Here is a 22,858-nt window from a genome sequence, read left to right as displayed (position 1 = left end):
CATCAAATCGTTGGTTGGAACTTGCTAGTTTAACTTCTAAAAAATTTAAGAGTCCAATGACTTAAAAACACACTAAAAATACATAAAACGTTAAGTTATTTTTGAAAGTATAAAAATGTTAATTTTTGTGTGTACCGTGAATATGACAATTTAGTTGTGTCATCTTTTATAATGGAGATCAACAGCGGCAGAACAAGGTATCAAATTTTGTGGGTTAATTAATCTTTTCAAAAATTCAAGAGGATTTAAACAAAATTTTCAATCAATGAAAGTTTCCACGAAATCTAATTAAAATTTTCAAAACTTACTTTGGAAGTGCTTGAAAAAAACATTCAAAAAAATTAGAGGCCAAGTTACTTCAGACTCCTACTATTAGATGAAGAGGAAAGGGGAGCAGTTCTACTCACAAAAATAATAGTTCAATTTATTCTTCTAACTTAATTGAGCTGAAGCTCCAATTTTATTATATTCTTCCTCACATCCCATAGTTAGTGGAAGTATTCCACTCTCATTTTTGGTTGCTTAATTTTACACAATTTACTTCATATGGAATCAGAAAAAGAAAGCCCAACCTTTTCCTTACCCATTCTGATCCCAGGTATCATTATACATATGATTTAAATATATATATATAAAACATAAATTGCTTAACATATTCTTTAACATTTAGATTATACTATATATAGCCATATTATAAACTTGAAATATAAATATTCAAACTCTTGGAGCTAATGTTTTTATTAAAATCTTCTCAAATTGTAAAATGTTAATTATTGCTGAATACTTCAATCATTTTCAAATTAACCAACTAATGAAATTTAAATATCCCATTCGAATTTGGGCTTTATTGCATCCTATTAGGAAATGAATTAAAAAAAAACCATATTACTGAAAAACTCATGGGAAATACTCTCAATGACGCAAACTGCTTAGCGTTTGAGAAAAAAAAAAAGAAGACAAAAAGGCTGTGGTTTCCCTGTTTTGTACTATTATCTGCTATCCTCAAAATCCCCAAACGGCTGTTCTAAACAAAAAGAAGAACAGCTAGAAACACGGTTTCTAAAGAAAAAAGAAGCATGGAGAACAATATGAGCATGGCGGAGGCACAGCTGACGCCACCGGCAGCGGCGGCGGTACAATTAACAGACCTAGTCTATTCATTAGAGCAAGCAACCCAGATGGCAAAACAACTACCCGTCACGTCGGACCCAACCTACCTCTTCCAAATCCATTCATCTCTCCATCGAGCCCATCATTCTCTCTCCTCTTTCCTCTCCGCCGCCCATCCCCAGCATCTTCCGCCGCCGGTTGCGGCGGCGAACTCTCTCTCCTCTGCCACTGGAGCTGCCAACGAGAACGGCAGCGACCCGATGCAGGTGGGCGATGAGAATGAAGCGGAGGCGGAGGAGAATTCCAAGACGTCGATTGATAAGGTGGAGGAGAGGATGAGGGAATGTTTTTTTATCAAGAACAAGAGGGTAAAGAGGCAGCTCTCGCCGTCGTCCGCAGCGTTGGCGGAGGAGAGGAGGGTTTGTGATTACAGATTCGTGGGTGGTATCATGGGTTTTGATCCTACTGGGGAGAAGTTGCGGGCTTTGGATCTTGTCTACCAGTTTCATGGTTGAACCATACACAGACAGGGTTGAAACAGAACAGAGGGTATTTAATGCAAGCTTCCTTCTTCTTCTTCTTCTTATTATTATATTAAGGCAATTGGGTTGTATTGCCTTTAAATTTATTCATTTTCTTCCTCTTTTTAATTCATTTTTCCAATCTTTTCTTTTTACTGTGTGTTGATGGCAAGAAAATTGAAAAAGAGTACGAGGAAATTAGAAAACACCTTGAATAAGCTTTTCTTTTTCACCCGCAGCTTGTTCATGGCTGAGATCCTTTCACCAAATATAATATAAACCTGCAATGAGCAATGCATCTCAGTGATTGTCTTTCAAAAAAAAATATAAAAAACTAGGAAAGATTATGTCCAAGTTCTAACCCTCGAACAAGTATAATGGAAGGGGCTGCGTTTGATCTTCGCAAATCTTTTGTCACTGCATAATTACCATTATCTTAAAACCTATCACAAAATAACATATAAGTTTCCTTTCGAAATTTGTTCCCCTTTGTGAACAATAAAAATTACTTTTTGACTCATTTGACTGCCAGGTAATTGAGGTCATTACTACTGAGAATGTCCCCATATTACCTAAATTATGGTCTCAGAAATAACAGCAATACATAACAACAATGACAACGATAATGATGATAACATGCTGAAATTAAGTATAAAACCTTATTACCTAAAATGGAGGCAGTATTGAAGAGATGGCAAGCATAAAGTCTAAAAATGAGGGTTATATTTGTTCCACTGCAATATTTAGTGTTCTACCTTTACAATGTTGACGAATCAGCACATGGGTCTTAGAATGCTCTAAAGTTTTCCTTAATCAAATAAATACCAAAGGAAGTTGCATGCATATATGCATGGATGCAATTCAAACCCTTACCTTGGTTAGAATCCAACAGGATAAAGGGCGATGTCCTAATGAATTGTCCAAGAAACTAAAAGATAAAGTGGCTTTAAAATTGTAGAGATGAGATTAACCAAAACATTCTTCACTCTAAGCTATAGAATATTCCAACTCAAATATAAATCAAAGCGCTGCCTAAGCTGAGTTTTTGATGATTATAAGACCAGAAGGTAAACATGACTTTACATCTTAAGGTGGGATATCCTGTACATCAAAGGGCAAAAGTTTATCATTTTCTTAACCAAACAAAAGGCGTCGTCTTACAGCCTTGGACAATTTAGAACCTGAAACTTTCCTCTTCTGTTTTGATGACCCAACACCTGGACTACTCGACTGTTTGACTAAATCTTCCCCTAGTTTTGCCTGGGATGGTGTTTTGGTTGTACGGTAAAATTCGGTGATACTTAATTGAACACCTTGTGGCTTTGATGATTCTGACATCTCGAAGGACCCTTCAGATCTTGGTGTTGAAGTCTTTCTTCTCTTCATATCTTTTAGTTCCTGCCAGAATTTAGACCCACATATATTAGGCCACAGACGGCCTTGAAAATAGTTTTTATATCTCAGCTAAAAGTAACAGAATCCCACAATGCAAGAGCCGGCACTCGAACATTCTATAATAGCAAGCTTTGAATAATGCCTTAAAAGGTGATTATACCAACTTCCAACACAAGCATCAGAATCTAATTCCATTGTTCTAACAATGCCATTAATTCATTTATTTAATTGCGCTAGTTTGTTCCTCTTTGTTATGTATCACAAAGGGTCTCATGCCAGTATATAAACAACAAACAGAACCAATTAAACCAAATGATTTTGATCTGAAATCCCTTTGCACACTAAGATCTTTCCAGGATATTCAATATACAATTTTCAAATAATAATTTCAGGGTCTTTCAAGGGGGAACAAGCCATACCTTTTCCTGTCTAAATTTGAGAGCTTCTTCTGGAAAAGCTGAATGAACTAACTCTGGATTTTCATCAGTTAAAATCCAGCATCCATCAACATGAATCTGGGGCTCAATTGACTCATCCAACAGGCCAATGGGCTCATCACCAACTTCTATGAATTCTTCTTCAAGCATGTTGGACTGTTCAACAGGGACTGCACAACTAAGTTCGTTAGATATGGCTTTCTTCCACTTGACCTCGTAATATTGATGCCCATATCTTATCTTCACACGTTGAATAGAACGAAACTCATACTGCCCAACTAACAAAGTTTTATTTGGATTTCTCGCCAACTCTCTCAAATACAGAGTGGACAGCATTGGAAGCATCCGCTGCCGAATATAAGACGGCTTCCATGACTGATGATAAGCTAAGAAATCAACTAGCAAGTCAGTTTTTGGATCTCCCCATTCCAGCAAAGGGCCTTCTTCTGCAACAGGAGGATGTAAATATCTTAACATAACATTAACCCAAAAATATATCTGTTAAAACAGCGAATTAGACCTTGAAATAATATCAAATGAAAAGAATAACAAACTCATGCATACAAGAATAACTAGTCCTTGACACCCCAACTCAACAACTTGGAGGCTGGCAGAAGTCAAGGCCAAGCAAATAGATACAAGAGAGTTTGCAGGACAAACCAGTAAACTCTCCGTGATTGTTGCACATGTACATTTCAATGATCTCATCATTTGGGAATTTTGTTTCCTTGGAAATCAAGTTGCAAACATTAATCCACCAATTCTCATGTTTCTTCTTGTCCTTGTCTTTTCTAACCTGATATTCAGACACCATGAAATATCAGCAATGAAACTAGGAACACAGTCTGAATTAAGAACATCAGAAGTTCCAGCTTTTAAAGTCATATCAGGTGATACGAGATGATGAAAGAGCAAAATAACAGATCAATAGGCAGTGAGGTAGTAACAATAGTAACAAAAGAGAAAATCAAGACAAATAAGAACATGAACCTTATCACAGGATGAGCAGTTGCACTTAAACCCTTGAGACTTTTTCAAGCAACCATCATTGCTATCAGTGATACAATATTCACAACAAGACTTAAAATGAGCCTTTTTGCTGCCAGGGTGCCCGCAGAAAGAGCAATGAGACTGCTTTGCCTTTGGTGAGCTCTCATCTGAACAAGGTATAGCATCACCAGCACATCTAATTTCACCCTGAAATAGTGGTACATGCCCTTTGCCTATTTCATATAATCTGCAACAACATCATGTCTGGACAGTTATGGAATGATATCACTAAATACCCTCTAGAACTACAGGAAGCAAATAATTTGACAAGTTTACATGTAAAAGCATACTTATCAAATATCTCATCTTCACTAAACCCTCGTACCAAACGAAGTGCTTTATCAAGCCCGATCCCTTGCACACCATTTAGGTCATGGTCATTTCCAACCAAAAGAGAGACGGCTATCAAGTGTTTCCTCTTCAGTCCAAGACCAGCTTCAATATCCGACATATTGTAGCATTCAAACGGTTCCTGCATATCAAATAACATCCCCATGTTTGAAAAATTCTCGAAAAGGGAAGTAACTAACAAATTGGGCACATTAAAAGAATGACAAATTGTTGAAGTTGGAACAAACTAACTTTTGAATTAGGCCTAAGACTTTTAATAACACAAGTAGCCCCAAAGAGGAATGCATCACTGTCAGCAGTAATACAAGCATCAACATGACCATCTCTATTTAACTGAGCACACAATGCTTCAGCCTCACCATTAGCTTTCAACACTGGCATTCCCAATAGTTCAAGCAGCTCCTACAACAAAAAGCACCCACCCTCAATGAACATAAATTACTAACAAGGGAGGGAAAAAATGAACTCACCACACAGTCATTAACACATCTTTTAAATGCCGAGTTCCTCTCCTTGGAAACACCCTCTTCGGCCACATTCGAAGTTGAAGTATCAATGCCGGAGAAACGGAAAAACCGAACCATCCTTGCTTGAGATTTCAACGGCGACGGAGTTCCGTCCAAAACAAACACCGGAAAGACTCCAAACTGTTAACAATTTAAACCAAAAAACAAAAATCAACACTCTAAATATCTCGCTCGCGTAACTAACAAAAAGAATATGCACCTTAGAGAAAAGGTTAACGGTACGGAAGAAAGTAAGCCTGAGATGAGGGTTCAAAGCTTGATTTTTTAAGGCAGTCTCCTGCTGAACGATCCAAAAGGAGAGATCAATGGCGACCTTTTTGTCTCTCAAGAAATCGAATCCTTCGAATCGAGCGTAGGGTTTTAGAAGTTCCCAGAATTTGCCTCCCACCCCCATTCCAAACACCAAAAAGTTTCAATTTTAAGCAACCGATATATTCAAAAGAAAAATACAAGAAAATTAAAAGAAAGGGAAGCGAATAGAAATGGAATTCGGCAGTTAGCATTTGGAAGATCTTTGGCGGGGGGCCGTAAAACGAAGCCCAAATTAGATTGTGCCATAAGCAGGGCTTGGCCCAATATGTGGGCGTCGGGTCAGCATTGGATGCTGTATTGAAAAGGGGGGTCCACGTATCGGTGGAACTAAGATATGGCACGTGTAAGTGTGTAAATAACAGATATTTAGATGGCGACATGTCTGATATTATGAATCTGCAAACAATCTTGTTTCTTTTCTTTTTTTAATTTCACTTACATTGTAACTCACTATCATGTTTTGTCTTAATTTAACTTTTATACTAATCGGATAAAATTATGACATGAATTATTAAATCCAAAAAAAAACATGTAAATTTAAATATATTGCCATATAATACCAGCAAAATAAAGCTTACATTTCTAGGGTTTGTATTTGATTTATTGTTGATTTATAAATTTATATGTGAATAATGTTGATAGAAATCTCTAAAAATAGATACATAACCCAATTTAAATTTATATTGATGTATTCACAATATTTTAAATTTTAAATGGAAAAGTTAACATTTTTATCTTGGCTGATTATCACGTGGATGACACATCAATATTTAATTAATTTTTAAAATTTTAAACAAAATTTTTAAAATTAAAAACATTAAAACTATTTAAAAAGTATTAAAATTATAAAAAAATTAACTAAATGCTTACATGTCATCGACGTGGCAATTCACGTGTATGCCATGTCAACAAAATTAATAAACATTAATTTTTTTCATCCATTTTTAAAAAATACAAATTAAAATACTAAAAGAGACAAAAAAATTTAAATAAATGACTAAAATAATTTTTTTATAAAATTAAAGGGCCAAATAAATCATTATACTTTAATTTTTTTCATAATATTCTTAATATGATTTACCATAATGTATAATCTTTTTAAGCCTTTTTAAGCTTTTATGCATCAAATATAAACCTTTAACCTTCTAAGTGTATAAATTTATACACTAACAATCTATTAAATATAAATTCTACTATTGTAAATCCACTATGATAAAAAGTTAAAATGTGCCCAAAGTTATTCTATTCTTCGTACTTTAAAAATAGTTTCTTTTATTTTTCACATTTAAAAATGTAAATTTAATTATTAACGCCGTTAAAATTTTTCTATTAAATTGAAGTTCATTATATCATCATTTTATTTGTTACATGGCTATCAAGTCAATGTTTTTTTATTTTAAAAAATCACACCGGTGAATTTAACAAAATAAATTTAACATTATTAACAATTGGACTTAAATTATGAAATTTGAAAGGACAAAATGCAGTAGTAGTCACCCAACTATTAGTATGAAAAGTTACAAAAATGGTCACACAACTATTAATAAATTTCATTTTTGGTCACCCAACAACGAAAAGCTACAAAATGGTCACTCAATTATTCAATTTTATCTTTTTTGATCATCCAACTATATTGGATTTTTGAGTGTTTCTATTTTACTTTTGATGGTGGGTGATAAAAAAAGACAAAATTAAATAGTTGGGTGACAATTTTGTAACTTTTCATAGCTGGGTGATCAAAAAAGAAATTTACTAATAGTGGGGTGACCATTTTGCAACTTTTATAGTTGAATGGCCAAAAAAAAAATACTAATAATTAGGTGACTACTAATATAGTTTAGTCAATTAAAGAAAGTCCTAAATGTAAAATTAATATAAGTACTTTAAACACATTTTAACTGATAAAATTCTATTATGTTAAGTTCACTATAAATAAAAAAAGCTGGCATTACTTAAATCAAAATATGTAGAGAGAACACACTCATATAATTACGATTAAATAATGTAAGACTTACGCTTAATCTTTTTATTTTTAAGACATCCAAAGTCTTAATTTTAAAATTGAATTCAGTCAGCCACCTTTATTGGACGAAGAGGGTTTTGTCATTGCACTAGGAACACACGAACCGTCACTATTAATTAAGTAGACCATTCATATTGCTAAGACAATCATACTCTTCACCTACGTATCTTATAATTGTACAACACCCACCTATCTAGATCTTGAATGAACTAACCAAGGGATGTCATATGTCTCCATATGCATCTTCTTATAATAACCCATCTCATCCTGTAAGAAGACAGACACAACCAGTACTCCATTTTTTTTTCAAGTCTTTTGACACCATCAACTCCTTTAAGAACTCTCTGTGTACATAGATGAACCGGCCTTGCATCCTCCTCCTCTAAATTCCTTGTACGCAACAATGACTCAAGGAAATAGAATCAATAATATGAAGGATTTGGCACATGATAAGTAATGTAGGGGCCGGGGCAAGCGATCCTCTATGAGATCTCCATAGTGTTTCCATAGTGGAAGAGTATCAATTTCAAAGGCCCCACAGTGTTCCCATATCATTTAAATCAGCAACCATGAATTAGATAGGTCAACAACAGTGGAAGCTTGATACGGTTCACGAGACCATGGGATCGGGATCCCCCCCCCCCATTGCAATGCTTCTGCATGTGGTTTACACTGAAATAAAAGCTCAGCAAAGTGACTTCAACAATAGATAAACTATTATTAATTCTAACCTAGTTTATTATTAGTCTCATCAGTCAAACTTTGTTCTCTTCGAACGACACACCTTCAAATCCGAAATCGACTTTTATTTTAATCAAATCTCTCAATTTTCATATGAATGAAATCAAAGTAATAAAAAAACAATTAACTTACACATGGTAGAACCATCCTCCTCTGTCATTTCTCTCACTTTACCTTTTTTATATTTTAATATTTACTTTTGTTTTTTATGGGTTAATGCCACCAAACATCCCAAAATTCTAAATTGATTTCTCAACTTGAAAATATTTTAATTTAATCCTTAATATTATATTAATACAGTCTTTCTATCAGCTTAGTCATCAATTTAGGTGTTAAATTATGTATGTTTAAAACTCACAGATTAAATTGTAAATAATTTGTATATGATGTTTTAAATAATCAAATCTAAACTGCTAATGCAAGAAGTATACATATTTTAGATGTATTCCAAATTAGATTTAAGTTGGTATTTAATGCACCTTGAGGAATAATTTGATTGATATGATACTCATAATTTAAAGGTTCAATCAGAACCTTTTTAAATTCAGATACCAAATTAAAATCTAAACTATAAAGTGAGGACTTCCGATGCAATAAACCCTTATTATACATATATTCTTAATACAAAACCATGGCTTCTTCACCTGTATAAATAAGCTTCTTCCATGGAGTTCTCTCCCTTGCCTCACACCTAGAAGCTATCTCTCTCTTTCATATTGCTTCAAGTTTTTCTTTTCCTCTGTAATTTTACGTAGAATCTTTTCTTTTTTGCCGCAATGACTTTGGAACGAAGGCCTCGAATGCTAAAAGATTTCATCCACGATGATCCCAACTCGTGTTCCTCAAACGGGTTCAAATCGTTTCCGAGAAAATCCACCCAGAATTCCATAATTTTCCGAGAAAATCCAAACCAAAAACTTCAAAGAAGCCGATCAAAAGCCGCCTCAGCAGCAATCTCAGCCTTCCAAGCAATGATCAACGTCATTAAAAGCATCCATTTCGCTTCTTCATCTCCTTCCATCTTACTACCCAGAACCCTTTCACGTAAACCGTCGAAAAGGAAAATTGCACAAAACAAAGAGGCCGAAATCAAAATGACCGTGACGGTCAAAGATATCATACGCTGGAAATCGTTCCGTGATTTACTGGAGGAAAAATCTCAGCCATTGGATTTCGCTCCTTCTTCTGCTTCCCCTCACCACCATTGCACCACCACCACCACAACGACGGGATCTAATACCCCTTGTAGTTGTACTACTAGCAGCAATGGCTCGAGCTGGTGTGACAGTGATTTCACCTCGGAATATTTACCGTCCGATGAATACGGTGAAAACGAAGTCGACAATATGGTGGGTAAAAAATTCTCACCGTGCGTCGGCAAGGACACCATGGAGACGACAACAAGGACGGCAGCCAACACAGATATGGGACCCAAAGTAAGTGTAAAATTATTTTAGTGCGTAGCGTATCTTAAATAAAATCTTATGTGTCTGCTGATGAGGGTCCTTAGATGCTTGGCTTTACGTAATCCGACAGCGTTTTGTGTTGTCGTTTAGTTAAACTTTGGTTTGACTTTTGTTTCATTTGCTGTTTTGTTTAATACCTTAGATTTGTTTGTTTTTGAAGACAAAGGACCAGCGTTTTAAGTTACATAATACAAAATATAAGCCATAAGAGTCGAGATTAACACTAGGTTGGAACTTGGAAACTTCTCCCCTCATCTTCATTGTTTAATTGTGCTTTCAGTCACTGTACTTTTTCTGTTTTTGAAATTTAGTCCTCTACTTCCAATTAATAACACATTCTCATTGCATCTGCATTATCAATTAGGGAGAGGCAGAATTAAAACTAGGAGAACTAGGGGGAGAATGTGACCCATTTTAATCTGATACTAAATCAATGATCTTTTTATCCTATTAACAGCATGCAAGTGTAGAGGAAGAACCGCAACACAGTCCACTGTCGGTGCTTGATTTCGAATACGGTGGTGATGATGAAGGTGGTGAAGAAGCAAACGAAATCGAAGAAAAGGCATGGGAGCTGCTGAATGGTGTGAACGAAACAAGTCCACTAACAAGGTACAAAAACAACAACATTTGCATTGACAAACTGCTTTTGGATCTATTTAGAGAAGAAATGGAGACAAAGTGGGATCAAACAAGAAACATTGAAGAGCTTGAACGTGAAATGGTAAAGGTAGCAAAAGCATGGATTTGTGAAGAACAAAACGAGAAACGGGGAGTAGGCGATAAAAGAGAGGAATGTGTTGGAGATATGGAAAGGGAAGGAAAGTGGAGGGACAGGTTTCAGGAAGAGCAAGAAGAGTTGGCAATGGGAGTCGAGAGGTGGATGATGAATGTTTTGGTGGACGAGCTATTGGTTGATATTCTATAAACTGCGACGGAAAAAACCCCAAAATGGCGACATAAGGGGATGTGGAATGCCCCCGGAGAAACCAGGGAGGGATCGATGCTCTGGTGGTTTTGTTTTTGTTTGGTTGCCTTGGAGGAAAAGGAACTGGAAATGTGGTGTTGATGATTATAATATATATGTGGGCAAATTACGAAGAGGTAAACAAATTCTGGTCAAACACATTGTACCGGCAAAAGATGGTAAGATCTTTGAGGTTCCCATAAGAAAAAAAAAAAAAAAAAAAAAAAAAGGCAAATCTCGTGCCCTTTGTATTTGGGTCCTAAATCAGAATGTATGCTGAAATTTTGTAGAAATAAAAGAAAATAAAAAAGTGTAATATTATTTTCAGTGAATATATATTTGTATTTATAAAAGAATAAGGGAATTTGCAATGAAAATTAAAATCACTCTCAATGTTATGGGTTTTTGGGTTTGAGTTCTTTTAATTTTTTTTTATTAACACCATCAATTTTACGATTTTTACAGAAATTATCTTAATTTTAACGGGAAACATGAGTTGACCGTCAGTCAAACGACAGGTCAACGAAATAGCCTATGTGGCATGTCACATAAACACGATGTTATAGATGACATCATCTATAAAAAATTATTTAACAAAATTCTTTTTTTTTTGTTTTCATCTTCTTTCATCTTCTCTCTTTCTCTCTTCCCCACTAACTACTATATTACAAAAAAAAAACACACACACACACAGTGACCGACCACCATTTTCATCAAAGCTTACACCTGCATTTCACTCTCTCAATTACCATTTCAATTACAATAAAAATCAAAGCAAACCTATTTCTAAACAAAGCATTTAATCCATAAAAAATACTTAAAATCAAAGAAAAATACAAGTTCATCCCTAAATGAAAATGCTAAAAAAGAAAAAAAAAACCCAAAACAAACATCAAAAACACATGCAGCTGAAGGGATACTGGGTGGAAAAAAATTAAAAAAAACCTAGAAACCCGTTTAATGCTTGCCGATGATGATGATGATGATGACAATGATCCATTTGGATTCTTTTATAGGGAAGATGAAAACAACTGCCCGAACCCGGTTTTGAAGACCGTCGTGTTCATGGCCGATTTTGAATATGAAAACCAGTTGGGGCTTGGCTTATCGAAATCTAGTGATAGCCGTGGGAGATCGTCGTGTTCATGGCTTAAAGATGATGAAAAAAAAGCGATAAATGCGATGAAGACATGGAAACTGATTCGAAATCTGAGCTTTTCAACAATGGGAGATTCAATGAAGAATCTAAGAAAGATTTGGAGCTTCTATGAAGGAATTGCTTGAGAGACTTTGGGTTATTATTTGATAATAATGAGGCTTTGTTGCTTTGAGATTTGGGTTTTGATGGTTGATTATTGGTGCTTAGTGAACATTTTTTTAGACCCAGTAGTTTCTTCCACCTGCTTGAACACCTTGGAGCTTTAGGTGAAAACAAGTAATGATTCAACTCGGAAACCTCCATTGATGAACCTGTTTCCTCCACTTGCATGTGTTTCTCATGTTTGTTTCTGGTTTTTTTTCTGTAACAACAGCTAGAGGTGAGGAGAGAAAGAGAGAAGAAAGAAGATGGAAACAAAATGAAAAAAAAAAAATTGTTAAACAATTTTTTATAGATGACGTCATCTATGACATTGTGCTTATATAGCATGCCACATAGGCTATTTCGCTAACCTGTCATTTGATTGACGGTCAACTCATGTTTCTCATTAAAATTAGGATGATTTCTGAAAAAATCGTAACGTTAAAGGTATCAATTTTAAAAAAAAAAGGTTAAGGGCTCAAACAAAAAAACTCATAAACGTTGAGGGTATTTTTGACAATTATGCCAATTAAAATCCAAGGATAAGAGCATAAATGCTTTAAACCATCATGCGAGTTATGTTTTCTGTTATATGATATCTATCATGTCTTAAAGTTATAGTTTTTTTTTATGTATGTTTTACTGTTCATGTTTGGAGTTCAAAGTTGTTCCACTCAACGACATTGTTTTTAATGTTCGAATCTACGTCTCCCCTTAAAAATGTAATGTATCTTGCGCTCAACATTTGTTGGCTAAGGTTATATAATTTCCTTACACTACACCAAAACAGGCTTTTAGCGGCATTTTTAGCGGCGTTTGGATAAAAAACGCCACTAAATATTGATCATTAACGACGCTTTATGGAAAACGCCGCTGAAAATAAGCATTAGTTGCGTTTTCCAAAAAGCGCCGCAAACAACCTAAGCCCAACGACGCCGTTTTCTTAGCTTTTGGGGATTTAGCGGCATTTTTAATAAAGCGCCGCTAATGGTCAGGGCTTTAGCGGCGTTTTTGAGGAAGCGCCGCAAAAAAACATAAGCCTAACGATGCCGTTTTGTGGGCTTTTGGGGATTTAGCGGCGTTTTTAAGAAAGCGCCGCTAATGGTCAGGGATTTAGCGGCGTTTTTGAGAAAGCGCCGCAAAAAAACATAAGCCCAACGATGCCGTTTTTTGGGCTGTTGGGGATTTAGCAGCGTTTTTAAGAAAGCGCCGCTAATGGTCAGGGATTTAGCGGCGTTTTTGAAAAAGCGCCGCAAAAAAACATAAGCCCAACGACGTCGTTTTGTGGGCTTTTGGTGATTTAGCGGCGTTTTTAAGAAAGCGCCGCTAATGGTCAGGGCTTTAGCGGCGTTTTTGAAAAAGCGCCGCAAAAAAACATAAGCCCAACGACGCCGTTTTGTGGGCTTTTGGGGATTTAGTGACGTTTTTAAGAAAGCGCTGCAAAAAACATAAGCCCAACGACGCTGTTTTGTGGGCTTTCGGGGATTTAGCGGCGTTTTTAAGAAAGCGCAGTAAAAAACATAAGCCAAATGACGCCGTTTTGTGAGTTTTCGGGGATTTAGCGGCCAAAAAAATAATGACACATAGAAATAATTTGAAATAAAACACATGGAAAAATTAAAATACTATTATTTAAAATAATTGTAAAAGAGATAATAATAAATTTGTTTAGGGTTTTTGGTTTAGGGTATATGATTTATCTAAGATTTAAGGCCGGTTTAGGGAGTATGGATTAGGGATTATGGATTAGGGATTATGGATTAGGGGTTGGAATTTAAAGGTTAGGGGTTTAGGGGTTAGACGTGCTAGAGGTTAAAAGTTAGGGATTTAGGGGTCGAGTTAGGGTTTTGGGTTTAGATTAATTATTTTTTTAATTTATATTTTAAATATATTCTTATATAATTGTAAAAGATATAATAATAAATTTGTTTAGGGTTTTTAGTTTAAGGTATATGATTAATTTAGTATTTAAGGCTGGTTTAGGAGTTCATATTTTAAGGTTTAGGGAGTATGGATATATAGGTAATTATTTAATTTAGATAATTCTAACTTAATAATTAATTACAACTATTTTATCATTTGTTTTCTTATTAAAATGTACAATATATATTTATTTTGAGAGTACTTGTTTTTTTTATTTTATAAAAAACCAATTTATAAAAAACAAAATAAAAAAATTTTAGCAGAGCAAAACGGCGTCATTTTGTTCAAAATGAAATAATATTTTGTGGCGTTTTTATGGAAAACGCCGCAAAAAATAAATCAATTTTAAAGAAATAAAAAAAATCTGGCATAGAAAAACGGTGTCATTTTGTTCAAAATGAAATAGCGGCGTTTTTGATAAAAACGCCGCAAAAAATAAATCAATTTAGTAAAAAATAAAAAAAATTTGCATAGCAAAACGGCGTCATTTTGTTCAAAATGAAATCGCGGCGTTTTTATAAAAAAACGCCGCAAAAATAAATCAAATTATAAAAAACAAAATAAAAAATTTTTAGAATAGCAAAACGGCGTAGTTTTGTTCAAAATGAAATTTTTTTGCGGCGTTTTTATGAGAAACGCCGCTAAAGGTAAGCAATAGCGGCGTTTTTGTAAAAAACGCAACAAAATAATTTTACTTTTAAAAAATAGCCCCCTTTTAGCATAGCATAGCAAAACGGCGTAGTTTTATTCAAAATAAAATTTTTTGAAAAACGCCGCTAAAGGTAAGCAATAGCGGCGTTTTTGTAAAAAACGCCACAAAATAATTTTACTTTTAAAAAATAGCCCCCTTTTAGCATAGCATAGCAAAACGGCGTAGTTTTATTCAAAATGAAATTTTTTTGCGGCGTTTTTATGAAAAACGCCGCTAAAGGTAAGCAATAGTGACGTTTTTGTAAAAAACGCCACAAAATAATTTTGCTTTTAAAAAATAGCCCCCTTTTAGCATAGCATAGCAAAACAGCGTAGTTTTATTCAAAATAAAATTTTTTTGCGGCGTTAAAGGTAAGCCATAGCGACGTTTTTGTAAAAAACGCCACAAAATAATTTTACTTTTAAAAAATAGCCCCCTTTTAGCATAGCATAGCAAAACGGCGTAGTTTTATTCAAAATAAAATTTTTTTGCGGCGTTTGCGTAAAAACGCCGCTAAAGGTAAGCAATAGCGGCGTTTTTGTAAAAAACGCCACAAAATAATTTTACTTTTAAAAAATAGCCCCCTTTTAGCATAGCATAGCAAAACGGTATAGTTTTGTTCAAAATAAAAACTTTTGCGGCGTTTTTATAAAAAACGCCGCTAAAGGTAAGCAATAGCGACGTTTTTAAAGAACACGCCACAAAAATAATTTCACTTTAAAAAAATACCGCCATTTTATAAAATCCCGCTTCCGAAATTCCCTTTCCCCCCTAAAATCCCTAATTTCCCACATCCAAGAAAAAAACCCAAAAGCTTATTCTACTGATCTGTGTTTCTTCCCAACTAAAGCCAAGCCAGTTCTTGTTTGTTCTTCTTCTTAAAACTCTCAAATGGATAAAAGTGGTCCAAAATCAAAGAACCCAGAACCAGGAAACCAAGGAAACGATGAGAAAAAGAGCAAAAAGGGATTGCGACTATTAGCTCGAGCAGGTTCTTTTTCTTGTTCCTTACTAATGCAACATATTCTATTTTTAATATCTCACAAAAGTAACATTACAGACACTATTTTACAGTTGTCTAGTGTCTGAAAATATGGATATTTGCAGGGATTGAACTATGTTGGTTCAATGTGCTTTTCAGATTACGCATTTGTTCCTGTTGCTTCTAACGTTTTGCTGTTTAAATGCATGGCTTGTGCCTTTCCTTTCAATTTCCAAAAACCAAAAATTGAACTCCACTCCGACAACACACACAAACGCCTCTTACATTTCTGCTTATTTTTAGGGTTAATTTTTTTCTTTTATTAACCTAAATTTCATTTCTCCATCCCAAAAATCCTTGGATCAGGTAACTTGAAGAGATAAGCATATTCAGTTTTTTCCTTTAAATGTTTTTGCGGGTTAAAAATCAAATTTTTTTACCATCCATTTGTTCATCTAAAACTTTTTTGATCCTGGGTTTTGTCTAATATTAATAAAAAATCTTTATATTTGCTTCAAATTAAAAATCTCTTCTGCATGAAGAAAAGCAGCAAAATTATGATTGTTATTTTTCCGGGAATCTTGTTGTTCATTCTTGTTTGAAGATTAGATTAGATTGAAAATATTAATCTAAAATTCTGATTCTTTCCTTGTTTGGTTGGTTTGATAATGTGGTGCTTAGAATTAATAATAATGATGTTTTTGGAATGAAGTTGTAGCTAATGTTAATAGTTACAAGCCTTTGTGGGGGTAAAATATTCATCAGCCTTGAGGTAATCAATATTCAAGTTACATACATATGATTAGAAATATTCATAAGCTTATATAATTCATCAGCATACAATATTGGCATCTGCTCACTCATTGTTTTGGGTTTGTTGTTGTTGCAGGGAAGTGAGAAGCTCCTTCAGCTAGTCTCAAATTACTCTATGGTTTCAAACTTGAAAAGATAAGCATAGAGAAATGTCGATCACCCACACTAATTTCCTGTCCTGAACAGTTCTATGGTGATGATAAATAATTTGTTTGTGGGATGAACTTGCCTAATGTCTTATAGGTTTAAATTATTATATAGTAAATTAGTATATAGAATCATCGCATGCTTTTTCAAGTAAAGGTAGATGCAAAGGCACTACTTTAAATTGAATAATGCATTTGATTTAGATGTTTATTGTTATTATTTTCTTGATTTTTATTATCGCTCACATTCCATGTGTCTTAGAAAAAGTAGATTGTCCTTAATAGAAAGCTCATCTGTGAAGTTGGTTTGCGTAACCTCCCTTACTTTTACATAATTAAGTAAACTCTATTTTGTCACCCTATCTTTTCCAGCTGTAGTTACAGTCAGAAGTCGCAGCGTATCCAGTTTAATAGTCCTACCGTAAAGGTTTCAATATCTTAATTATCTCTTTCTTTTATCATTTGGCATCTACGTTTTGAATTAAAAAAAAAGCAGTTAAATTTATTTCATATCTGTCATTCTAATTGCATATCTCTTATTTTTTAATTTATCAATGTCATTCTAATTTGTTTATCATTAGTATTATGTAAAAAAGCTTATCTTTCATATTCCTTTCATCTGCCAAAGGTTTATGTTTGTTTAAATTTTTAGCTTAGTTTATACTTTATGCTTTAACTATTAAATACAATTACAGTAAGTAAATTAGGGCCAGTGATATTTTTTTATATATTGTTCTAAAGTATTTATATTTCTTTAAATTTGCATTGTCTATTTTTGTTTTCACCCTTTTTTTCTCTTGATATTTTACATACAAAAATAAAACTAAAAGAGTAGTGTTAGTCGATCCTCTAAAAGAGTTCCATGTCTAACATGCAAAGGAATGGGTCATACAGCTGAATATTGCCTAGTCTATCAGGCATCTGGTGCTGATGAGTCTGCTCCTAGAACTTCTAGAGAATAGGTAAATAAAGGCAATAAGTTGAAAGCTACAATTGAGGTAGCTATGCGTTTGAAGCCTGGAATATGTGAAAGAAAATTGAGGGGTTAATAATGTGATTTTTTTTAATGGCAGAATGATGGTTAGGTTTAGCTTAGTTTATTTTAGTACGAAGGTTAGGTTTAGCTTCTAGATGCTTAGTTTATTTTAGTATCAGTAGCTTAGTTTAGCTTAGTTTATTTATTGTGATTTGAGCTTCTGGCATTTTATATTATTGATTCTGAATAGGTCTGGTGCCAGCTCCTGCTGTAGTGGTGTTATTATTTTGAACAATCTATACTCTATAAATAGGATGCTGTTATTTGCCGTTGTGCATAATTGCAAAGTATGTTCAGATTCCATGGACGTTTTACAATGATACTATGAATGAGTTTTACAATTTTTCTACTTATTTTTTGTGCAGGGTAGTGATGCCTTGTCAATGGCTGAAGGACAAAATGAAATGCAAAAGCTTTTCAAGGAGTAAGCCACTTTTTTCATTAGAACAAGCCTGTATGTCTGTTGAGAGTACTTGTCATAATAAATTGTTTGCACGCCCTTTGGTTCCATGATTGAATCATAAAAATCAGTTAATTGGCTTTTTATGCTATTATCTCTTTAACTTTCTGAATGGCCCTTCCACTTTGATATTTCGTTGATGTAAAAGATGCTGGGAGCTCCACATTGATTTAAATGTGTTTTTAATTTATTTATTTATAGTGCTATTATCCCTTTCAGTAACAGCCAAACTCCAGTTTTCTGTCTTAGTCTGAAGTTATGGTAAGTTCTTAATGTTAGCATCTCCCTTAAAATCTGTCTTGGAGGATACTAAATGGATTTATTCTATATATTGAGGTTAGAAGCACATGTATATTAGACTTGAATTGTTTTAGATAATAATTCATTTGGTAGTATTCTCTAGTTTTTTGGATGATCAGAAATGTGCTTGATATAGTCGTTCACTTAAATGTCTTTCTAACTGTTTCTTTTTTAACCTGACAATTTCATTGTTTGTCTTAAATAATTACAGATATGGCGTGAATACATTTACTCTACTGAAAGGGATTTTTATTCAGGGTCCCATCTTTGTGTCTGAGTCACAAAAAAGACTACCTATAGAAGATAAAAGTGGTGCTGGTATCAGAATTCATGATAACAATGAAGGAGAGGAATCCGCGGCAAGGGGAAGTGTCACTGGGAGATTTAATATGGCTCAAACTCCTTGGGGAAACATGGTGGCCTGCAGTGGTATGCCTATTGCTGTGGTTGTTTGATCTAGCAACTAGTTCTCTTTTTCGGCCTTTTAAAGATTAATTAGCATTTGGAGCAGACTTATGTAGTTCTGTGGATTTTATTTGTCGATATTGTTTCAGGTTGTATTATTAATTGTGTTATTAATTTATTATTTTAAATTCTAAAACTAAATTCATTAATTTTTATATATAGTTTTAAAGTTTAAAATTTTCATAGAAAATTTAATTTAAATAATATTTTTTATTTATCCTAAAAAGTATATTTAAAGTTCAAATATAAAAATAAATATTATTTGATTAAAATGTTTTTTTAAAGGTTATGTTTTTAGTGGCGTTTTTGCTAGAAGCGCCGCTAAAGGTTTGTTTTTTAAGTCATGATCTTTAGTGGCATTTGTGACAAAAGTGTCGCTAAAGCTCATGGTTTTTAGCGGCGTTTGTGACAGACGCGTCGCTAAAGGTCATGGTCTTTAGCGGCGTTTTTCGCATAAACGCCACTAATGTTAGTGGCGTCTTCTGTAGCGGCACTTTTTGCGGCGCTTTCAATACTTTTAGTGGCGTTTAAAAATGCCGCTAAATGCCTAAAAAAACGCCGCTAAAAGCCTGTTTTGGTGTAGTGTTAAACTAACGAGAGGTGTTTTCCATTTTCATTTATGATAAAATGTCATTAAGAGGATATTAAATGGATTTATATTTGATATTTTTGATATCTAGATACATAGGCTCAAACTCTTAATTAATACGCATAAGCTCAAAATTTAAAAAGTATAAAGATAATAAGTTAATTATTAAAAATTCACTAAGGGTTATTGGCTCATAACATAATGGGAATAAGATTGAAAAGCCTTATAAGAGACTTCCCCTGCAAATTTTAAGAGTTCACATAAGGCATATTCCTCGTACCTTCAAAAAGCTTTTGTTGAAAAATATGGAGTGCTTACAAAAGTGCTCACTCCTTGATCAACTGTGATAGACTGGATTGTTTTTATATTTGAGTTATTGATAATTTATTGAACTAGATTTTTGGGTTGTGCTGATGTTGTAAATTGTATCTAGTCCACCAATGAAGATCATATCACTTGAGGAAACATATATGGAGGATAAAATCGGATCATGCTTATCTAATCCTTTGGATCAAGAAAGTTGGATTGGATCATTGAAGTATTAGTTACAACAGTCTTTGTTTACCTTATTTGTTATTATTATATTATATTCAACTTGTTTAGTTGTTGTTTAATAAGGATTGTGATAGATCTTCCTTATGTTAGCAAATCTCGAAATATTCTATATTATTAAGAAACTCGTATAAGTTATTGTATAGAGAGATTGAACACTTAATTTGTTCAAGTGAGAAATTTTATTTTATGAGTGCAATGTGATTGTAAAACATGTTATATTGTGGTTTTACATGCTAAGTTCACAGGGGTGAATTTAGTGGTGAGAGTATCAGTCTTCAAAGTATAAAAGTGAAGAAATTTTCACAAGTGTGTGATAGATTTAGGATCACTTGTTGTAAGTGTTGAAATTAGTGAATATTTCTTTTTGAGTTAAGCTTTGCAGATGTAAAGAAACTAAAGTGCATAAAAAATCATGGAGTCTCTTATTTTATTCTTGTTATCATAGTGCCTGAAGAAGTGCCCACTCTCTTAGCCACTTCTTCCAAATACATAGCTTATTTTTCAGCTACTATTCGAGCCAACAACTTTCATAAGTTTTCTCAAACTCAAACCGTTAAATGAAATAAGACAACAATCTAACAACCTTAAAAATGTGGAAGAATGTTTCTGTTAGGATCTAGTGCCCTTAGTGTAGTGTTTTTGTCAATGTACTTATAATTTTTCAAACATATTGGTTTAATAAATATTCATTATTGTCATTAATATATTCTGTATATTGTCCTTAACAATTTTTTCACGTGAAGAAAAATGAAAACAAATATTAACTCACTGATTACCTAATGTTTAACTAATATTAAGTGGCATTACGTGTCGAATCGTAATGCGAAAAGATAACTTATATTAATAGATAATCTAAATATGTCTTTAGTCTAATCGAAATTGAGCAAATCGATTAAAAGACTAATATGTCATCCAATAAGTCCAATTAAGGAGATACATTGTCTTGGGTATCGAAGCAAATAACTCCTAAAAGATAGAGACATAGATGTGACTAACTAAATTGACAATACATCGGACAATACCCAAGTATAATAGACCATCGATTCGTTTATAGATTTATTTACTTGTGACGTTCATAGTGTGGCACATCTTAATCCAGAATGGATGATAGAAAATTTATGTATCTAGAATGGATGATAGAAAATTTATGTATGACTTGTATACTTTGATGTAAATAAAAGCTTGAGTTCAAATAGATAAAGAACCAAAAATTGGCACGTTGGGTATATGACTTCTGCAGTATGTAGCATCATACTAGGAGATATAGTGGAATTCAGAGCCCAGTAAAGGGTAAATGATATCCTCTCATCGACATTATATGATAGATGAAAAGTATCGTGGTCACAAGTCATTTGTCTTTGTGATAAATTATTTAATTATTATTTGATAGTCATTGACTTTTCATAAAAGAAGATGTAATGGTTACTAGGAGATAAAATAAAATATATTGGGAGAACGAATTTATCCCAAAGAGATTAAGAATATCCTATGAGGGTAACACACTTATGACAAGGTCATTGGACAAGCACACAATCAGTAACTTTCGTAATGGTATATGATATGGGAGAGCTTAGTCACGATACTTTACTGGAATGACTTCATGTCTAAATATTGTTGTAATTAATAAGCGAAAAGCCGAAACTTAATTATAAATTATTTGAGCCCTAATTATATATGTCCAATCGGTCCCTCCACTAGCTCGAGATAACCATAAACGAATTGCATGTAGAACCAAAAAATATGGAATGAATAAAAATGATAAAGTAAGAGAAATAGATCGCATGTATCATTATCTGCAATGAATGCGCTTTCTCGCTAAGTACAAAAATGATTTAGGAATTAATTTAATGTTTTCAAATTATTATTTAATTAAATTTGAAGTTTGAAATGAGAATTAAATTAATAAGTCATTATGAATTTGTTGAATAAGACAATTAAATATATTTTCTTATAGATTCTAATACGGTAAAGTTGTAATGATTTTAACGAAATTAAAAGTTGGTTGAAAAAATAATTTAATTGAAAAATAAATTTAAATAAAATTAATTAAATTAAATAAACAATATTTTGAGTAATATAAAATAACTACTCGGTTGGATATGTTAGCTCAAATAATCAAACCAAAATTGCTAAGATGGGTGAATTGGCTTTTAAAATTTATGTGGATGCTAGAGAGAAAGGATAGAGAAATAAACACAAGAATTTAGAGTAGTTCGGCCCAATTGCCTACTCCACTACCTTAGCTTTTCACTACTAAGGATTTTCCTAAATTCACTAATTTGACAACCTTTGAGGATAAGGTTTAACCTTACAAACTCCTTTAAGGTTTCTACCCAAACCTTAAGATACAAACCCTCTCAAAAAGACACAAATAAACAAACAAAGAAATAATCCTTACAAGATCAATGTGTTTGCAAATTAAGTTCAATTACAACGAAAACACTTGAGCAAATAGAATAGAAATAAAGCTCACAAGTGTATGAAAGAAAAGTACTGAAATATTTGGCACAAAGGTTGTTTTGATTGATTTTTAAGCTTGAATATTCTCTTTTGTTGTTGTAGGATCTTTAGAAGTTGATATTTATACCCTCTAATTCAATTTCAACTGTTGTGATTGTTGAGAAAATAAATAGAGCTATTAAGGATGAAAATATCAGATAATTAAATTCACCTACAACAAAAAGTACTGATACTTTTT

The 22,858-nt window shown here is 33.4% G+C and overlaps 3 protein-coding genes and 1 long non-coding RNA gene across 4 annotated transcripts; 3 read left to right on the top strand and 1 right to left on the bottom strand.

Annotated features, from left to right (window-relative positions):
* The first annotated feature begins 413 nt into the window (after positions 1–413).
* LOC121219823 (uncharacterized) lies at positions 414–1,764 on the top strand. Its single transcript, XM_041098281.1, has one exon. It carries the CDS (start codon positions 1,077–1,079, stop codon positions 1,623–1,625), a length of 549 nt encoding a protein of 182 aa, XP_040954215.1. The 5' UTR covers positions 414–1,076; the 3' UTR covers positions 1,626–1,764.
* An 833-nt stretch (positions 1,765–2,597) lies between these two features.
* Positions 2,598–5,860, bottom strand: LOC107900908 (flap endonuclease GEN-like 1). Its single transcript, XM_016826685.2, has 8 exons — positions 5,591–5,860; positions 5,335–5,511; positions 5,096–5,266; positions 4,804–4,985; positions 4,454–4,700; positions 4,124–4,259; positions 3,446–3,909; positions 2,598–3,029 (listed from the first exon to the last, which is right to left on the bottom strand). The coding sequence occupies exons 1-8, from the start codon at positions 5,783–5,785 to the stop codon at positions 2,766–2,768; spliced, it is 1,836 nt and encodes a 611-aa protein (XP_016682174.2). The 5' UTR covers positions 5,786–5,860; the 3' UTR covers positions 2,598–2,765.
* A 3,258-nt stretch (positions 5,861–9,118) lies between these two features.
* LOC107900909 (uncharacterized) lies at positions 9,119–11,293 on the top strand. Its single transcript, XM_016826686.2, has 2 exons — positions 9,119–9,903; positions 10,391–11,293. The coding sequence occupies exons 1-2, from the start codon at positions 9,244–9,246 to the stop codon at positions 10,859–10,861; spliced, it is 1,131 nt and encodes a 376-aa protein (XP_016682175.1). The 5' UTR covers positions 9,119–9,243; the 3' UTR covers positions 10,862–11,293.
* A 4,261-nt stretch (positions 11,294–15,554) lies between these two features.
* Positions 15,555–19,157, top strand: LOC107900910 (uncharacterized). The gene is made up of 3 exons (XR_001685069.2): positions 15,555–15,805; positions 16,686–18,215; positions 18,763–19,157. It is a non-coding gene; the product is annotated as an uncharacterized lncRNA (long non-coding RNA).
* Positions 19,158–22,858: the final 3,701 nt, after the last annotated feature.

This window comes from Gossypium hirsutum, chromosome D08 (genome assembly GCF_007990345.1).
Source record: "Gossypium hirsutum isolate 1008001.06 chromosome D08, Gossypium_hirsutum_v2.1, whole genome shotgun sequence".
Lineage (NCBI taxonomy): Eukaryota > Viridiplantae > Streptophyta > Magnoliopsida > Malvales > Malvaceae > Gossypium > Gossypium hirsutum.
The sequence above is the reverse complement of the archived record's forward strand: the minus strand, read 5'-3'. Positions and strand labels throughout refer to the sequence as shown.